An 18,318-nucleotide genomic window follows, 5' to 3' on the forward strand; every position below is an offset into this window, starting at 1 on the left:
GAACCCCTCTGTATTATTCCTTACAACTGTGTGTAATCTACAATTATCTTTAAATGATTTTTTTTAAGCCCAAAAAGAGTCTTTTTAAGAAAAGAAATTAAAAATCTCTTACGATGATAGGCAGCCCTCCCGAGTGGAGAAAGTTACTTTAAAGAAAACAACTCAGTCGAATTTCTTTCTCAACGTTAATTCCCCTTTTGTGAATCAAAACATGACCCATGTATTTTCCAACATTAGACTTTGCCCAAGAAACTGCCTAAGTCAAAGACAGCTTGCTTGGAAAAGGAACCCGAGAGCAGCCTGGTTGGCATTCTTGTTTGCTCAGACACCAGCCATCTCCAGTGAGTCACCGGACGTGAATGTGGCATTCTCATCAAGCATTGGCAAAGATGTCTCTTTCAGAATCCCTGTTCCCAAATAGTTTTCTTCTTTCATGTAGAAAAGGCCTTAACCGTTTTAAGAAAATCTGAGCAGTAATTCTGTTATCCTGTTGATAGTACAGAACCCATTTGAATGGTGTCAGATCAACTAGAATCACAGAATTTTCCAAGTCTCGGGAATTTGGAAAAAGGAAGTGATGCTATTCTTCACAGAAACCTTCCAGTTCATTTGATGACCATATTTTCTGTAGCTTTTTGGCTCAGTTAGAACTGATGTTGGGGTTCTGGGTTCCCTGGTGTGAGCCACTTATTTTCTGGCTGTTCAGGGTTCAACGCTCCGTCATCAATTGTTCCACGCATGCCTGGTAGCAACTTACAAGGGAGACTTGGCAAAGGAATCTAAGACACATTTATTAAATGCTCTTTTCTATGGATGCACTGGGAAAGCCAGATGTACTCTTGATGAGGAACTTTCATTCCAATGAGAAGAAAGGAAAATAGAGCAAAACCACCCTCACTTCCTAGAAAGCATTGCAGAATAGGTGCCCTTTCACTGGTGAGTTGTCAGAGGCATGTTTGCCCGTGTAGGCATTTCTCCCTGTAATTTTTCTTACTTAAAAAAAAAAAAGAAGAAGTACAAATCTCTAAAATTTCATTAGTTGCTAAGAGAGCAACTTTCAGGGTGTGTTCTAACCTATATGTAGAGGCCAAAGAGTTTCTGTTTCTTGATGTGAGAGCAATATATATTAATTTGCTGACAAACTAGTAAATTTTGCCCAAGGAGGAAGTAGTGATAAGGCAGTTGACACTCTGAAACTCTTATCTTGGCGGTTCACCATGTGAGAAACGCTTTTGGTAGTCTTATTTCAATATGGGACTTCTGACAATTGGGTTAAGTGATTTATTCACAAACTGTTTTAGAATTAAAAACAAGACTTCTCTCGTTGTATCTCACCCTACATAAATAAATCACCCTATTTAAAAATACTGTACTTTGATTTACTGATCCATATTAGATACCAAGGACTGTCTGTGACCATGAGTTTCAAATCAAATGGTGAATTCCATCACAATTCTTTAGTATTGAAGGTAGCTGATTTCCTGATCGGATAGCTGGTGACATTCTGCCACTCCTGACGATATGGCCTTCATGTTATCCTGTCTCCCCTCCTACCCCCTTTGGTTCTTCACTTCTCATATAGTCTTAATAATTATCCCCTTTTCCCAATAGATCTCCTTACATTGTAGTTAGTAACCTACTTTCTACCAAATCTGTTGCAGATATGTTCCCCTATATATAAATTGCCTTTCTGATTTTTTTCAAAGATTTTTCTTTAATGCAGGTGTTTTTGTGTTGTCAGATTTTTTTCTTTCTGCTTTCTCCTTTTTAATAATTTTTTAAAAGTCCATTCCTTGGGGTGCCTGGGTGGCTCAGTGGGTTGAGCCTCTGCCTTCGGCTCAGGTCATGATCTTGGGGTCCTGGGATGGAGCCCCGCATCAGGGTCTGTGCTCAACAGGGAGCCTGCTTCCCCCCTCTTTCTCTGCCTGCCTCTCTGCCTACTTGTGATCTTTCTCTCTCTCAAATAAATGAATAAAATCTTTAAAAAAATAAAAAAGTCCATTCCTTGCCAGATTTCAGATATATATTAACCTAGTTTTCAACTGTCCTGCCCTCGTGTCTGTCTTTAACCCATTTATGAAATTATTTTGTTTGGTATAAGGTATGAGATGGGGGGCTACACTTTATACTTTTTGTTTTCCCAAATAATTTGTTGTTGCCACTACTCATTGTGTTGTGGTATCTCCATTACCATAGATTAAACTATTGCATAATCTATGGTCTGTTGGGGGTATTTTTTTTTTAAAGACTTTATTTGTTTATTTGACAGAGAAAGATCACAAGTAGGCAGAGAGGCAGACACAGAGAGAGAGAGAGAAACAGGCCCCCTGCTGAGCAGAGAGCCCCATGCTGGGCTCTATCCCAGGACCTGAGATCATTGTTTTAGGGCTATTTTATCTTTCAGTTGCTTTGTCAATAAATATTTATTGGGTGTATGAGTGTTTTATCTAACCCTTTGGCCAGTACCAACTATTGAATAACTTTATTTATGCCTTAAATCTTTGAACCGTGTCCCACCCTGTTTGTTTCTTTGTTATTACTGTTGTTTTTCAAAATCTACATAACAGTTCTCACTGAATTCTTTTTCTTCCAAATGAACTTAAGATATTATTACCATGCTATCTAGATTAGAACTTAGAATTCTTGGTCATGTGATTCCAATGAATTAAAACTCTAAAAATTAAATTGAAAGGAATGTATTTGTTTGCAGCCATCTCTCTCTTAAACTCCAAGTTACAGTAAGCAGAGTTTACATTCTAATCAGGAAAGGAAGTTTGCAGTAGTGTAAATGTTTCCTTGAGCACCTTTGTAATCAGAACTGGAGAAGTAGGAAAATAGATTTTTCTTTTATGTCAACCTTCACTAAACCAGTAAAGTGCTTGTTTAGGGTTAAATACATTTAACTGGATTTGAACTAATTAATATTTATATTGTGAACAAGTTGCATGGTAAAATTTATCAGATAGGTGTACCTGTGTATCTGTCTTTGATTAGGGACTTCTGTTTGTAGACAGAGATTGAAAATTGTTTCTTTGGTTTTCTTTGATGTTCAGAGTCAGAGCTCAATTTTGCACCTTTTGGAGAAAGAGGCAGGTGCAGGTAGAGAAGCTGACAGCTCTTGGGAGGGTTAATTAGAGCTAATTATAATTTGATTGGCCTGCTTTTCCTCCAGAAAGCTTAACCAAATCTTCCTTTGCAAAATGAGGATTTTGCTTTTTCAGACAAACTGAAGAAAATCTTTATTTCCTGGATTTACAAATGTCTATCATTTTACACACTTTACAAAGAAGTGTGTAATTCATAGAATTATGTAATTCATGGAAGCAGGAATGTGGAGGGTGGGAAAGGATGTTCACCATTATATAGTCCTTGAGAGCGTATATTAGCTTGCGATGAAAAACTGTACTTTGTAGGGAAATACAAACTAGTGTACATAATTATCTATGTAATGAAAAAACCAAGAAATAATAATTGTCAAACACAGTGAAGTGTAACTGTCCCTCATCCCACATAGTTTTAATGTAACCTCATTTGCTTGATAAATACTATGAAAGGACTTTCAAATTTATATATAAAAAGAATATAATGAAATGATTTACTTTTCATTAAGTCCTTTTCATAGCGTGGTTTATGGTTATTATTGTAATTATTCAAATGAAATATAGTCCTACTAATAGTCTTATAAAATTGAAACATTTTATGAACTTTTCTATGAAAGCTTCTTTCCTAAGGTGGTTACTATATATGCAAAACAAAGTTGTCATTTTTACCGTCAGTCCAGTTGTATCTCATTTTTATGGTAAGTGGAGCACCTATGTTTATATTACATAGGGTTTTACTCTCAGTTTGTGTTCTAATTTGGGCAGTCAAGATTCTTTGGCTTTAGAAAGCTAGGCAGTAAAATACTTAACATTTTAATGACAGCTCAAGATAGGAGTAGGAGATACTAAGCATGTGATTAATGACAGACAACAGATACTATAAAAGATAAAAGTAAGAAAAAATCATTGTAAGCTGAAGTAGTCTGGCTGCTCAGAGAAGGTAAAATCTGAAGTAGCTTTGAATGATAGACAAGAACCGAATGAAGAAAAAAGGGTAAAGTGGAGCAAAAAGTGTGCTGGAAAGTGTCCTCAAGGCAGGAGAGTTCAGTGTAAGGAAATTTGTCAAGTCATGTAATTGGATGGTAATCATGTAAGAGGGTACTAAAGCTAGGAAGACAGATTTGGAACAAATAGTGGAAAGCCTTGAAGTATGGATATTGAGGATGTTATCTAAGGTTATCTTGGGTTGGTTACCTGAGCAGTATTTTAGGAAAATTGGTCCTTCAGAAGCATGCAGAATACGTGAAAGTGAAAAACACAGTAGGCAGGGTGATCATTTATGTGACTTTTCATAGTACCTAACATTGAGGTGATGAGAACGTGAATCAGTAATGCAGTGGCAAGAATGCAGATTAAGGAGTGGCTGCAAATACATCATAAATGAAGACTTCACAGTGCTTAGTAAGTGGTTAGGCTTGCAGGTGGGCTGGTGGGCTGGATGTATGCATGGAGGAAGGGCAAGGAAAGAGAGAGGAGAGAGCACATTTCAGAGGCCCATAGAAACTTCCATGAATTCATTTTCTTCCCCCAAGTGCATCCATGCTTACAGAATGAGTTGGGGATTCATTCTTGAATACCTGCAAATTACTTTGAGATGATCCATTGGGAGAAATAGTATACACGTTTTAATAAATCTGATACACAAGTTAAGGAACCTCTACATAACTTGCTTTTAAACACTTTTCCTTCAACAACCTTCTTCCTGCAATAACCCTTAATCTTTTCTCACAAGCTGTAGTGGGACCAGGACCAACAAGAGTTCTCCAGTGAGTGAATGTCGGAAGCTGATAAGAGAAGTATTCTTTCAGGCTTGGTAGCATAAGTTACATGATACCAAGACATATATCTCTTTGCAGTCTCTTTTTTTCTCCAGTTGGCCATTGACATTTTGAAAGATTTACTGATTAGCTTAAAAATTACAGAATTTCGAAGGTTACTGATATGGATGTACTAGCCTAATTACAAACATGCAACTGCTGTTAATGCTTTTTCCTTCTACTTTAGGGAGCCGTTACGACTCATAACTAGAGAAGAGAAGGTTTTACATAATTGTTGCTAACATTAAAAAGACCTGTGCACATTATGTTATTATGTTCCCAAACAACTTCTCTAAAGTTCAATAACTGGTATTACTAATTGATTGCCTCAGGAAAGCCCTTAATAAATTGTCTAGTCTAACTCTCTAATCACATAGGTGATTATGTCTATCTTTCAAAAGCAGTAAAGAGGAACCGTACCAAGAACTGTAATTGTTTCTTTAACCTTCCTGTGAGAGTTGATGTTATAAAATAGGCATTGTTATTTCCCATTATACAACTGAACAAACTGAGTTTCTTAGAGCATTAGAGAATTACACAGCCAGGAAAAAAAAAATCACAGATCAAAGATTCTGACCTAGGTGCAGCTCATTGTAACAGTCAGGTTTTCTCTTCTATGTCATGTTCCTTGTGGGGAAGAAATGCTGTATGTGGAAAAACACACAGCACATTGTCTTTTGTCTGAGCTTATACTGCCCTTTGTGTGAGTTGATAATACCCTTTGTCTCCTTTGTCAAAGGAGTGTTTGGTGTGATCCTTCCCGAAGATTCACTGTGAAATTGTAAGGTGGAAAAATCCTCATTTTACAATGAGACAGTATGAGTTGGAGGTATTTCCTCAGTGTCACCTAAAAAAAAAAAAAAAAAAAAAAAGCCAAGTCAGAGATTGGACTTCATAACTCAAGATTCCCTTCCAGTCTCCATGCCCATTCTGCTCAGTATGAAAAAACGTAATGCTTGTGTTGCTTGTGTTGATTTTTCTGATTGCTGTTGCCTCTTTGTTTCTCTTTTATTTCCTAACTTTCTAAGCTGAATTAATCTTTACCTAATACAAAATAATTCAATGAACTGGCTGCAGCATCTACCCTGATGGGATTTAGGGCTCATGGTGAGGTACTCAGAAAATTCTGGCTCAATTGTTAATGACATGGGAGGCTTTACAGTAATTTATTAGAAGACGACCCAGGAGGAAAAGGAAAAAAATGGATTTATGTGATCCTGCATTGCTAAATACAGCACACTGCTGCTATCTCTTTTTTTCACTGCTTCCTCTAAAAGTCATCATTTCAATGCACTAATCTTTTAAACAGCCATTCAGTGGGAATTGGGCTAGAACTTTGCTAAGGGGTCACATTTACCAACCTGACAGTTATACATTGACGAAAGAAATAGCATGAATTTATTCAGCATCAAAACCTCTGCATCTTTTACCACCCAACCGCATTTCACACTGTATTACCATCAGTGAACTATCATGGCTGTATAAATATTCCATCCAGATACTTCATTTAATTAACTAGCATTCTTTGAACAAAAATAAAAATGCTGTTTTTATAGAGGAATAAAAGCTGCTTGAAGTGAGCGTGAAGGAGATAAATCATCAAATTAGTTATTATTCATTGCAGCTATGGAGCATTCTCTGCCCCTCCTCTTTCTCTTCAGCAGCAGGATATTTTTTTTCTAGCTTGATTGAATGGAAAATGGGGAGTGGTGTAAGCAGCCTCGAAGATATTTTAGTGTATTGTCATGTCCACATCCTAAGCTCCTGTAGGGTTGGGCTGATATTGTCATCTATGAGTGTTTGTGTGTGTGTGTGTGTTTTTAAATCATTTTCTGAGTTTGAACAGACAGTATGGCTTTGTAGCCAAGAGCATGAACTTTGAGAGCGCACTGCCTGGGTTCAAAACCCAGTCCAGCCACTTTTTAGGTCTGTGATTCTGAGCAACTTCCTTGACCTTTCATGCTTTAGTCTTCCACCTATTAAATGGGTGTAAGAATAGACATGCCTCCCACAGCAGTGTATGGATTCACTGAGCTGGTCTGTGTAAAACATGCAGAGTGGCACTGGCATCCATTTCCATCCTGTACGCACAGCCACAGCCTGATGTGGGTTGATCAAGCAGTGACACTCATGACGTGGTCACCTGGCCTGAACCAAATGATGTGGCTTGGTAAATATTCTGTTTCCCCAGGTATTTCTTCCTAACAGTACCCTTTGATGAGAAGACCACTGGGTTTAAAGATAAGGAAATCAAGTTCTTTGGGTTTTTTGCTGTTGTTTGTTCTGAGTAGAGTTGACACGCAATGTTACCTCCGTTTCAGGTGTACAGCCTAGTGATTCAACAACTACAGTTATGCCGTGCTCACCACAAGCATAGTTACTGTCTGTCACTAGGCAACACTGGTGTGATACCATTAATTCTGTTCCCCATGCTGTACCTTTTGTTCCTGGGACTGAAATCAAGCCCTTTGAATCAGGTGTAGGAGGCCGTGGGTCAGCCATACCTCTTCGTCCTGAGCCCTGCTGTCAGGTTTAGCTTTCTAAAGCACTCTGATCTCAAATCAATTTCTGCTCAAAAGTTCTTAAGATTTACCTGATACAAGCCCTTTTGGCGGTCATGCCATTTCTACCGAAGCCTGGCTCTTTCCCTTCTCCTCCGCCTTTTTTTTTCCCCATTGTTCTCCCAGGAAGCACCTACTCCAGTCAAAATCAGTCTAGTGCCATTTCTCAAATGTATCCCTTCTTGTCTTCTCTTCCTTTGTTCACATTGTTCTTTTTGTCTATCATGCCCTGCTCTGTTCTTCCACTTACGTAAGGCATACTTCATGTTCGGAACGGAACCAGGAAGAGGAAAGGATCCTTTATCCCCTTTGTATGTTTTTTTTAATCACATAATATGATGATCTAGATGCACTAGCTGCTGAGTAAATGTTGTTAGTGATGATGAAGTCTTCTGTTAGCTATACTTTCAAACTACATTTAGAATCTAACCACTTGATACCATCTCCAACACTGTCCCCCTTGTTCAAGCCATAGTTTTTACACCTGTCCCCTTCTCCCTGCTCCACCTTGGCCCACCTGCAGCTCTCTTGCGAGCAAACCCAAGAGCAAAACTAATCCCCTTATAATTTAAATCAGATCGTAATCATTTCTCTGCTCCAAACCCTCCAGTAACTTCCCATCTCACCCTGAGTAAAACCAAAGTTTTTATGATGGCCTACAAAGTCTCTTATGATCGGCCGTTCCACCCCAGCCTCATCCCTGACCTCACTCCTTGTGTCCTACGAGTCCCTCCTGCCTGTCTCTTATCACTCTCAACTTAATGCCACACTGGCTTCCTCACTGTTCTCTAAAGATGGAACAAACAATTCCATCTCAGGGCCTTTGCACAAACTATTCTCTTTGTCCCGTCCCCCCCCCACCCCCCAAAAAAGCTCCTTGGAAAACCTTCATGGCTCCATGCTTCGTGCGGGTCTCTGATTACATCTCTGATTACATATAATCTCAGGGAGATCTTCACTGATAATCCCTAATTTACTGTATATCTCCCCAAACTCTAATGTAAATTCAGGTCTGAAAAGGGCATGAGGGAGGACTTTTTGTCTATTTTGTTCGGTGCTCTCTCCTCAGTACCTGAAACAGAACCTGACACATAGCAAGTACTTAATAAACATTTATTGAATGTATGAGTGAAAAACTGACCCTTAAAAATATGTCCATGTTCTAACTCTCCCTTCATTTCAAATGCGTTTAGACTCAAAAGCAGGCATCCTGTAATAGCTCCAAGAAAATTAAAATAGCCATACTTGAATATTAGCCATGGCGATTGGAGCAGAAAGTTTCATTGTAGAAAAACGAGATTTCTGCACCAAGTAAAGGAAAATAAATGTTTTATAGTATAATAACTGCCATGCTAAATTATATTGGTGTCCATGGGGAGGGGACTATCGACCTAACACCAAAGCACATTTTGAAGGAGCACGTGTTTTTGGTCACCCCATCTTCTTCCTAAGGTGGAGAGTGTAACTAGTATATAGTTTTGTTTTATTTGTTTCATCATTTAGTAGCAAAGTAAAATGGTGAGAAGAGCACTAATGTTGGAGTTTGGCAGACCTGGATTTAAACTCTGGCACTGCTTTGTGTCCTTAGACAGGATATGTAACCTCTCTGAGCGTCTGTTTAATTATGTATAAAATGGTTTTTAATAATGACTCTCTCTGATATTATTCTAAAGGTTAAATGAGAAAAGACACATGAATCATCTAAGACATAACATGTCTAATAAATGTCTTGTGAGCATTGCACCCTATAGAAATAATAAGATGTTTTGCTACTGAATTCCACGTTTTGGCTTTTTGTTTGTTTGTTTTGAGAGAGAGAGAAGGGTTGCAAAATGGTGGTTTTGTTAAAGCATGGGGACAGGAACCGGGGGCAGAAAGAGCTTCTGCCCTGGGGTTGTGAGGGGTGTCTGATTATATACTTGGGAGTTGGGGGAGGTAAGGAAAAAGGAGGTTTCAAAAGGATTTTCATGTGTTGAGACTCAGGATACCAGAGGCCTTACCATTGTAAATCATAAGGGGGATGTAACAAACAGACTGATGTCTAGAAATAAGCTTTGGATCCTGGGCTTGGACCACAAGGAAGTCCACAACACCACAGATCTCTCAGCTATTTTTGAAGCTGCAAGACTCTTCCTAGAGCATCAGCACTACCACATATCGGAGTTCTGTGGAAGCCTACTCTTTGTGTCTGTTGAACCTGTTCTTAATTCTGTTCTCCAATTCTCTTCTACTTCCCTTATTTCCAAAATGTTATGCTAGGTGTGTGAAGTTGGGGATTCCATACTGAAAGCTATCCAAGAAATCGAGAGGGGAAAAGTGAATCAAGCATTTGCTCTACATAATAAGATAAAGTGGATACTAAGTTTTAAATTGAGATGTAAGGAGCATGTAGCTATTGATTGAGTTTGGGAATTATAACTTCCAGAGGACGTAAAAGATTTTGTTCCACCTGTTTTGCCAAACTGTTTTTTAACATGGCATTTTTTTTTCCAACGGTCTGAATTTTGAAATCCTCAGGAAGCCAAAGCTGTGGTTGAAGAAACTAGAGCCCTGCGAAGTCGAATCCACCTTGCCGAGGCTGCACAGCGCCAGGCACACGGGATGGAAATGGACTACGAAGAAGTGATCCGTCTGTTAGAGGCTGAGGTCACAGATCTAAAGGCTCAGCTTGCTGATTATTCGGACCAAAATAAAGTAAGCAAAACCGTCCTCTCTTTTAGTTACCATGGTTTCCTTGCCGTTGTCATGTATCCTGTTTTCATTTCCTTTTCATCTGCACTTCTAAACTAGGTCAGTGTTTGTCTTCTGTTATTCAACGATAGGATGGTGTGTCCTGATGGGATGGGGGTGGAGGGCTCCTGCGAAGGTTGTGAGTGTCCCTTGATCCCTATAGCTTGGGGTTGAAATAGCATGTGCCCCAAACTGATTTGGGTCATTGGTCAACATTGTACAGCTCAGGCATAAAGTCCTGGAACTATTTAACATCTAATTGATGACATTGGTTTTCCCCTTTTGTTCCTAAACTTGCTAATTTGCCTGGTGGGGATGAGAGGAGAAGAGTCGAGGGATGGGTTTTGCTCTTTGATTAGAGCACTCGAGGAAGTGTGAATGTTAAATAATTTTTGCCCAGGGCCCAAGATAATTAACAGAAAGAAACGGAGTGTGAATTTAATAGGCTCCAATTTCAATAGCAAAATACCAAATACTGTTCAGAAAGCAATGTGATCTCTTTTTAATGTGAATTTTTTTAGTTTGTGATTTTCTTATAACATAATACATACTATATTCATTGAAAGGTCTTCAAAAACTGTAATAGACATTTATTTCACCGAGATAGAAAACGAAGTAAACTGAAATAGATGTTTTATAACTTTTAACAAGTTCACTTAGAGTAGGTATTTATATCTCTAATCCAGTACACTTTCAAGAAAACTTAAAGTGAATTTGAATACTTCGTGTTTCTTTATATGAATATAAAACAGGTAAATACCTTAAATATACCAAGTGGAAATGAAGCCACTTTTAGAAAAGTAAAATACGGGAGAAAATCAGAAATTTTCTTTGGTCCGCTCTATGAGTCACTATTACATTTCTCACATCTGCCCATTTAAACCAATTCCAAAAGATAGCTGATGTTCTTGTCACTCTTTGATAATACACAAGGCCAAAGGAAAATTGTATTACTTGAAAAGGCAGCTATACTTAAAAATATTACATATATTTATTATTTTGGGCCCAGTGTTTACATTCTGAAATCAGAGATACATGCTTATTTCATGTGAGTAACTTTAACATGATTCTGAAAATTCTGGGAATTATCACAATATCAAAAGTACTGTTTCTTTGCTGTGCTAAAGCTTCTTATCTTCATGAAGTCCCAAAAGTTCATTTTTGCTTTCGTTTCCCTTGCCTTTAGAGATGTGTCTTGAAGTTGCTGCAATACTGGGACGAGTACTGGGTGTTATACATAACTAATGAATCGTTAAACACTTTAAAAAGTTTTTTTAATTAAATTAATGAAATTTTTAAAAAGGATTAAAAACACATTTGAGAGGTACTGTTTTATATAAAACTCTATGTACTTTTGGAGGGATAATCAACAGTCTTTAAAAATACTCTCTAGGTAATATTCAAAGAGTTCTCATGAATTTATTCTTTTTTTTTTTTTTTTTTTTTTTTTAAATTCTTTTTTTTTTATTTTTTTTTTAATAATGAATTTATTCTTTTTTTTTTTTTTTTTTTTTTTTTAACATAGGTTATTTGCAATTCTCTGTCCCAGCTCCTAGCTGAGACACATTTTTGTCCTAAGTTGTCTGGCAATATAATTAATTCAGGTTTTCTCTTTTTCAACATAATGGGGTCTCATGCCATTCTTCGTAACAGGATTCTAAGCTAAGCCCTTAACTTATCTCTGAAAAAAAAAAACCTTTTGTTTATTTTTATTTTTTTTTTTTAAGATTTTATTTATTTATTTGTCAGAGAGAGAGAGAGAGAAAAAGAGAACACAAGCAGGGAGAACTGCAGTCAGAGGGAGAAGTAGGCTTTCCATTGAGCAGGAGACCAAATATGGTCCTGGGATCATGACCTGAGCCAAAGGCAGATACTTGACTAAGCCACCCAGGCATCTCTGTTTGTTTATTTTCCAAAGAAAAAACGATAGTTGAAAGCATCTCAACATTTCCCAAACTCAGTGCCAGTGGAGAAAGAGAAGGAATCATGTTTTGGTTGTTGTTTTTTTTTAATTATTTGAGATTGCTTTAAGAGACATGGACCAAGATATTACAGAACTCGGATTCAAAGATTCATTTTTAAGACACAGGTTCTTTTTGTAACAGTGTTTTTATTTTTCACCATAAGTTTTCCCTTATCTCATCCCTATACTTACTTAATTACCTTTTTTGTTTTTGTTTTTTCTGTTTACCTCCAGCTTAGGAAGTAAAACATTGCCAATACCTTTGAAGATCTATTGTCCCTCCCCAGTTGGCATTCCCCTCCCGCACCCTCAGAAGTAACTGCTTTTCTAGATGTAGTATTAACAACTTTCTCAATAATTTTACCACGTATCTTTATATCTCTTAACAATTAATGTTGTTGAGTCTTGCCTGTTCATCAACTTTATATAAATAGAAATGTTCTACATGTATTCTTCCTACTTGCTTTTTTCACTGAACCTCTTATTTTCGCAATTCATCTATTTGAAACTTATAGCCAGTTCATGTATTTTCATCACTTCTTTTTTTCATCACATTTTTGTACTCCCTTAATTGGAAATACTACAGTTATCTTGGTCCATTCTGTATTTGATGAACAGTCCATTTCTGTTTTCTTTATTATGAACGATGCTGCTAAAAATATTTTTGTACATAACATCATGCTCCGCATGCGTAACAGTTTGTCTTGGGTTCATATCTTCGAGTGAAACTGCTAGGTTGAACGATGATCGATGAACTTTACTGGGTAATGCCTAATTGCGTCTAAAAGCCTTCGGACCAATTTTTACTGCCACCCGTAGTGAATGAGAGATACCGTTCACCCCATACCCTTGCCGACACTTCGTTTTCATTTCCTTTTCATTTGTATCAAGCTGGGTAGGTGTGATAAGGAGATCTCATTGTGGTTTAATTTGGATTTCCCTGGTTACTAATGACTTGAAGCCACTGGCATACTGGGACCAGCTGGTGCTGGCTCACGGTCTGCGATTGTGGGTATCTCTTCTTAATGGCATATTGAGCGCTATCAGGTTGGTAGCTTGAAATCAGCCAGGAAAGAGGTATTTACACCCCCAGATGCTGTACACCAGGGCTTTTCCCCTGGCCCAGGTAGCCAGTTGAGCATATATTTATATACTTGTTAGACATTTATATTTCTTTGTGAAATGCCTCTTCGTTACTTTCAACCATTTTTTCCCCATTGGGTTATTCTTTTTGTATTAATATGTAGTGATTGTACATATATGTTCCAGTTCCTAACCCTATATTAAGTTATATGTTATTGAAGGCTTTTCTCAAATTTATGGCTTGCCTTTCCCCCAATGGTAAGATAAACATTGGTTTTCAGATAGTTGAACTTATCATCAGTGCTTTCCCTCCTGTCTTTTTAGAACGTCTTCCATTCCCAAAGATATCCTTTGATATTTGCCCCTCAAAGTTTTAAAGTTTGGGGGGCATCTGGGTGGCTCAGTCAGTGAAGTGTCTGCCTTCAGCTCAGGTCGTGATCTCAGGGTCCCGGGATTGAGCCCTTTGTCAGCTCCCTGCTCAGTGGGGAGTCTGCTCCTCCCTCTGCCCCTCCCGGCCCCCCACTCATGCACATGCTCTCTCTGTCTCTCTCTCTCTCTCTCTCTCAAATAAATAAAGAAAATCTTTTAAAAAATAAAAGTTTTAAAGTTTTGATCCTTCTGTCATTGGTTTTGTGGCATATGTGTGGGTGGGGATCCATTTTATTCTGACTTTATTCTAAATGAATGAACTATCCCAGCACCATTTATTCAAGTCTCTTGTTTCCTGATTGATCTGCAAATCCGCTCTGTCGCATATCAAGATTTCATGTGTGTCTGTCTTACTTAGGGCCCTTTGTTGTCTTTCTTTGGTTTATTTGTATGTTATTGTGCCAATAATACACTGTGTTGGTTATGATATCTTTTATAGTAAGTCTTGATTATCTGACTACCCTATCTAGTTCTTTTTCTTTAAAAGTATGTTGGTCGGGTGCCTGGGTGGCTCAGTGGGTTAAAGCCTCTGCCTTGGGCTGGGGTCATGATCCCAGGGTTCTGGGATCAAGCCCCGCATCGGGGCTCTCTGCTCAGCAAGGAGCCTGTTTCCCCCTCTCTCTGTCTCTGCCTGCCTCTCTGCCTACTTGTGATCTCTGTCAAATAAATAAATAAAACCTTTAAAAATAAATAAATAAATAAATAAATAAAAGTATGTTGGCTACATGACCCTTTGATCTCTTACATGTATTTTACACTTGGCTTATATATTCAATCAAAAGGGGAAAAAAAAGAAACTATTGGAACTTTTACTGAAAGTGCATTAAATATATAATTAATTAGGGGAAATTTATTTATGATTGAGTCTTTATTAATAAACACAGTGAGGCACAGAAAGGTTAATTGCATTGTGACCAGAGACTCTAGTCTATAGCATACTAACTCTAAAATTTATTGATGGCTGCTTCACATTTACTATGTGACCAGTGTTAACACATTTCAAAGTGAGCTTGAAAGGAATTCTGCAGTTTTTTGATGTATCATTTTCTATAGTCTACTAGATTGGGGTCATTAACTGTAGAGTTTAGTTCTTCTCTAATCATTTTAATTTCCTTGTCAGAGAAATGCATTAAAATCTCCATTTTTAAAAAATTTATATATTTTGAAGTAATATTTTTAGCAACAGACAAGCTTAGAATTACATTATCATTCTTTATGGAATGTTGTGACTCTTCAATTTAGCAATCTTTTTTCCCCCCAATATTTATTTTTGATTGATATTAAAATAGTTACAGCAGTTTTCTTTTGGTATTCACCTGTGTGTGTTTTCCTTTCTTTTACTTCTAATTTTGCAGTGTCCTTATGTTTCAATTGTGTGTGTGTGGAAAACAACATATATCTGAATTTTTTCCTCATCTTACTGATTTTTGACCGTTAGTTGAAAAAATCTTTCCATTTATACTCTTTTGTTTGCTAATGAACTTGACTTCATTTCTACCCTCTTTTAAGTTATGCATTTTATGTGTCCTGAGTTTTTCTGATTATTTTTTTAGTTGTCATCTTTTACCTGTTCGCTTTTTGTTTTGTTTTGTTTTAAAGATTTATTTATTTATTTGACAGACAGAAATCACAAGTAGGCAGAGAGGCAGGCAGAGAGAGAGGAGGAAGTAGGCTCCCTGCTGAGCAGAGAGCCCCATGCAGGGCTCGATCCCAGGACCCTGGAACCATGACCTGAGCCGAAGGCAGAGGCTTTAACCCACTGAGCCACCCAGGCGTCCCTGTTCATTTTTTTTTTCAATTGGTTCAGATTTCTCCTGTTTTCCCAATTCCCATTCCATTTATTTCCTTCCACTAGGCCAGAAGGTATGCGCTCCGTTTCTAAGTTTTAATGATTATCTTAGAAATGTTAACATTCTGTTTTAACATAAACTATAAAAACTAATCACTAGCTTTCACCTTTTTCTAAATATTATGAGCACTTTAAAACATAAATCCTATCATCCCTTCCTACTTAATTTCTATTTTTGTCAGCATTTTAGTTCTTTCTTGACTTTTAACACCATAAATTAGACACTATTACAGTCCATTTTGTGCTGTCACCCTTTATTTAAATAGATGCCCATGTTTACCATTTTTTATGTTTAGCATTCTTTTTGCATCTCAGACCTTCTTGCTAAAATTATTTCCATCCTGAAGTACATGTTTTAGAACTGTGTTTAATGAGGATCTGTTGGTAACAAATTCTCTTCAGTTTTGTCGGTCTGAAAACATCTTTATTGAACTCTTGCTCTTGAAGTACATTTTTGCTACATTTAAAGTAAGTTGGCATTTGATTTCTTTCAGTGTTTTTATTCCATGGTTGCAGTATCAGCAGTCAATCTGTTATTTGTTTACAGTCTGTTGTTTCTTTCTAGATGATTTTCAAATCTTTTTATCTTCAGTATTCAGCAGTTTGACTATGAGTCATGTATTGACTTATTTTTATTTATGTTGTTTGAGATTCACTGAGGAATCTGGACTGAGGAACAGTGTCTTTTGTTATTTCTGAAAAACCCCAAATTATACTGAGCAGTTTCTCCTTCATTCTTTCTGAACCTTCATGTGTAATTCAGATGGGGTGTATGCTAGATCTTCATCTAGTTATATTTTCCTTGCTTCTCCTTCTTTTATATTTTCCATTTTTATTTTTCTGGTACATTATAAGAACCTTCTTTGGCTCTGCCTTCCAGTTTACCCATTCTCTTTTCAACTATATCTAATTGAATATTAAACCCATAAATGATCTTTTAATTTTGATTATATTTTTATTTTTAAGAATCATTATTTTATGTCCTACCGATCTATTTTTATAATTTCCTTTCCCTTTGTTATGTTTTAAATTCCTCCATATTTTTTAAGACATTAAACATTTTAGTCTGTATCCGATCATTACAGTATCAGTTGTCTTTATGTGTCTGTAACTGATTTCCTTCAGCTGGCTTTTATTCATGGTAGCTTATCTCCTGAGGTCATGTTCTTTTGACACATTATATGTACACATTCTTTGGGATCTGAGTTTAGAAAATATCCCTCCACGGAAGTTTTGTGTTTGCTTCTACCAGTCTGGGACTATTTAAACTAAAATTTAAGCTTACAAATTTACAGTTTACATGGGTAATACAAATTATGACCTCAAACCTTCATGAGTGGGGGCTTATGATTAGAAGTTATAGGGGAGACTTTTTTTAACCCACTTGCCAGAAGCAAAATCAAAATCATATATTTACTTCTATAAGGTTTGTTTCTTTCCAGTTTACCCATTAAAGTTCTCTCATTTGCCATCTGTGCCTGAAGGTGTACCCTCAGAACAATTTATGCTGCACTGCATGCTTACTCTAATGACTTGAGTTCACCCAGCATTGTTGTTGTTTGTCTTCATGGAATTCCTTTACTGTCCTTGGGATTCCTTTACTTCCTTGCCAGCTCAGCTTTACATTGGACATATTATGTTAAATATATATGTATATCTTCAGCGATTTTCATTGTACCACATTGGTAGCAATTTCTGTCAGCAGTTGGCAAGGCATATTGTAAAAAACAAGACAAACAAAAAAACCTGATAAACTTAATTTAAATGTATTTTACTGTAAGAATCAACAAAGTCATCTACAGCTTATCTCATAAAATTTGCAGCATCCCTGTGCAGTTTAACTTCTAAATATGCAATTAGTTAAATGTCTCCCCAGATCAGAAGATAAATACAGTGAGAGAAAATAAATAATATGGTAATGTTGGTATCAGTTAGTAAAAACTGAAAATAGGAGCCACTGATGTAAAAATCAAAGAAATGAGTAAAACCTTCTTTTTAATACCTCTGTCCAGGAAAGTGTTCAGGAGTTAAAAAAGAGAATTACAGTACTCGACTGCCAATTGCGAAAATCAGAAATGGCTCGAAAAACTTTTGAGGCATCCACTGAAAAGCTTCTTCATTTTGTAGAGGTAAACTTTCCCATTATATTACTTTATGTCCATTTTTAAGATATCTGTAGATAACTGACATATAGACAAGTGTCCTAGTGTTTGGTGGCTATTGAAACATTCCCTGCCTCAAAATAATGATGCTAACCTATAGTCAGTTTTAAAATTGCATAGATAATGAAAAGACCAGCTAACCAATAGATTGTTAAGAGAAATAATTGATAGGATAGCATGATCCCAAATATACACTATGTTTTAATGAACACTTTCTCAAAACTCTTAATACTATGTAAATGTTATTTGATAAATATTTACCCTATAAAGAAATGTTTCCATAGTTATTACACATCCATGTCAATGTAATTGATTTTTCCCACATGTAATAGAAATACCTTTTAATTAATTGGGAGTGGGAAGGGGGGGAGGTTATAAATATTAGTTAAATAAGAAAAGACATCCTAAAAATATCAAACTTAAAATCTCCTTTACTGTCTTGTTTGTCTCTAGACTATTCAAGAATTATTTTCTGATAATACTTCTCCTTTATCAAATTTAAGGTAAGAATATTTAAGTGTTTTCTGTAGAGTATGATTACGTTTTTCATTTGGTAATTGTGATTAAAATACTAAAATCTCTTAAATAATCTTAAGATGTAACATAACTCCTGCTGGATACTG

The 18,318-nt window shown here is 36.7% G+C and overlaps 1 protein-coding gene across 3 annotated transcripts in view; it reads left to right on the top strand.

The window, feature by feature from the left end:
* The window catches only part of STXBP4 (syntaxin binding protein 4), a 165,427-nt gene that overhangs the window by 76,201 nt on the left and 70,908 nt on the right, over positions 1-18,318 (top strand). For all 3 annotated transcript variants that reach the window (XM_059379727.1, XM_059379724.1, XM_059379725.1), the window contains 3 exons: positions 9,997-10,173; positions 17,546-17,662; positions 18,149-18,198. In XM_059379727.1, the coding sequence (XP_059235710.1) occupies positions 9,997-10,173; positions 17,546-17,662; positions 18,149-18,198 (344 nt within the window). The remainder of the gene's footprint in view (positions 1-9,996; positions 10,174-17,545; positions 17,663-18,148; positions 18,199-18,318) is intronic.

This window comes from Mustela nigripes, chromosome 16 (genome assembly GCF_022355385.1).
Source record: "Mustela nigripes isolate SB6536 chromosome 16, MUSNIG.SB6536, whole genome shotgun sequence".
Lineage (NCBI taxonomy): Eukaryota > Metazoa > Chordata > Mammalia > Carnivora > Mustelidae > Mustela > Mustela nigripes.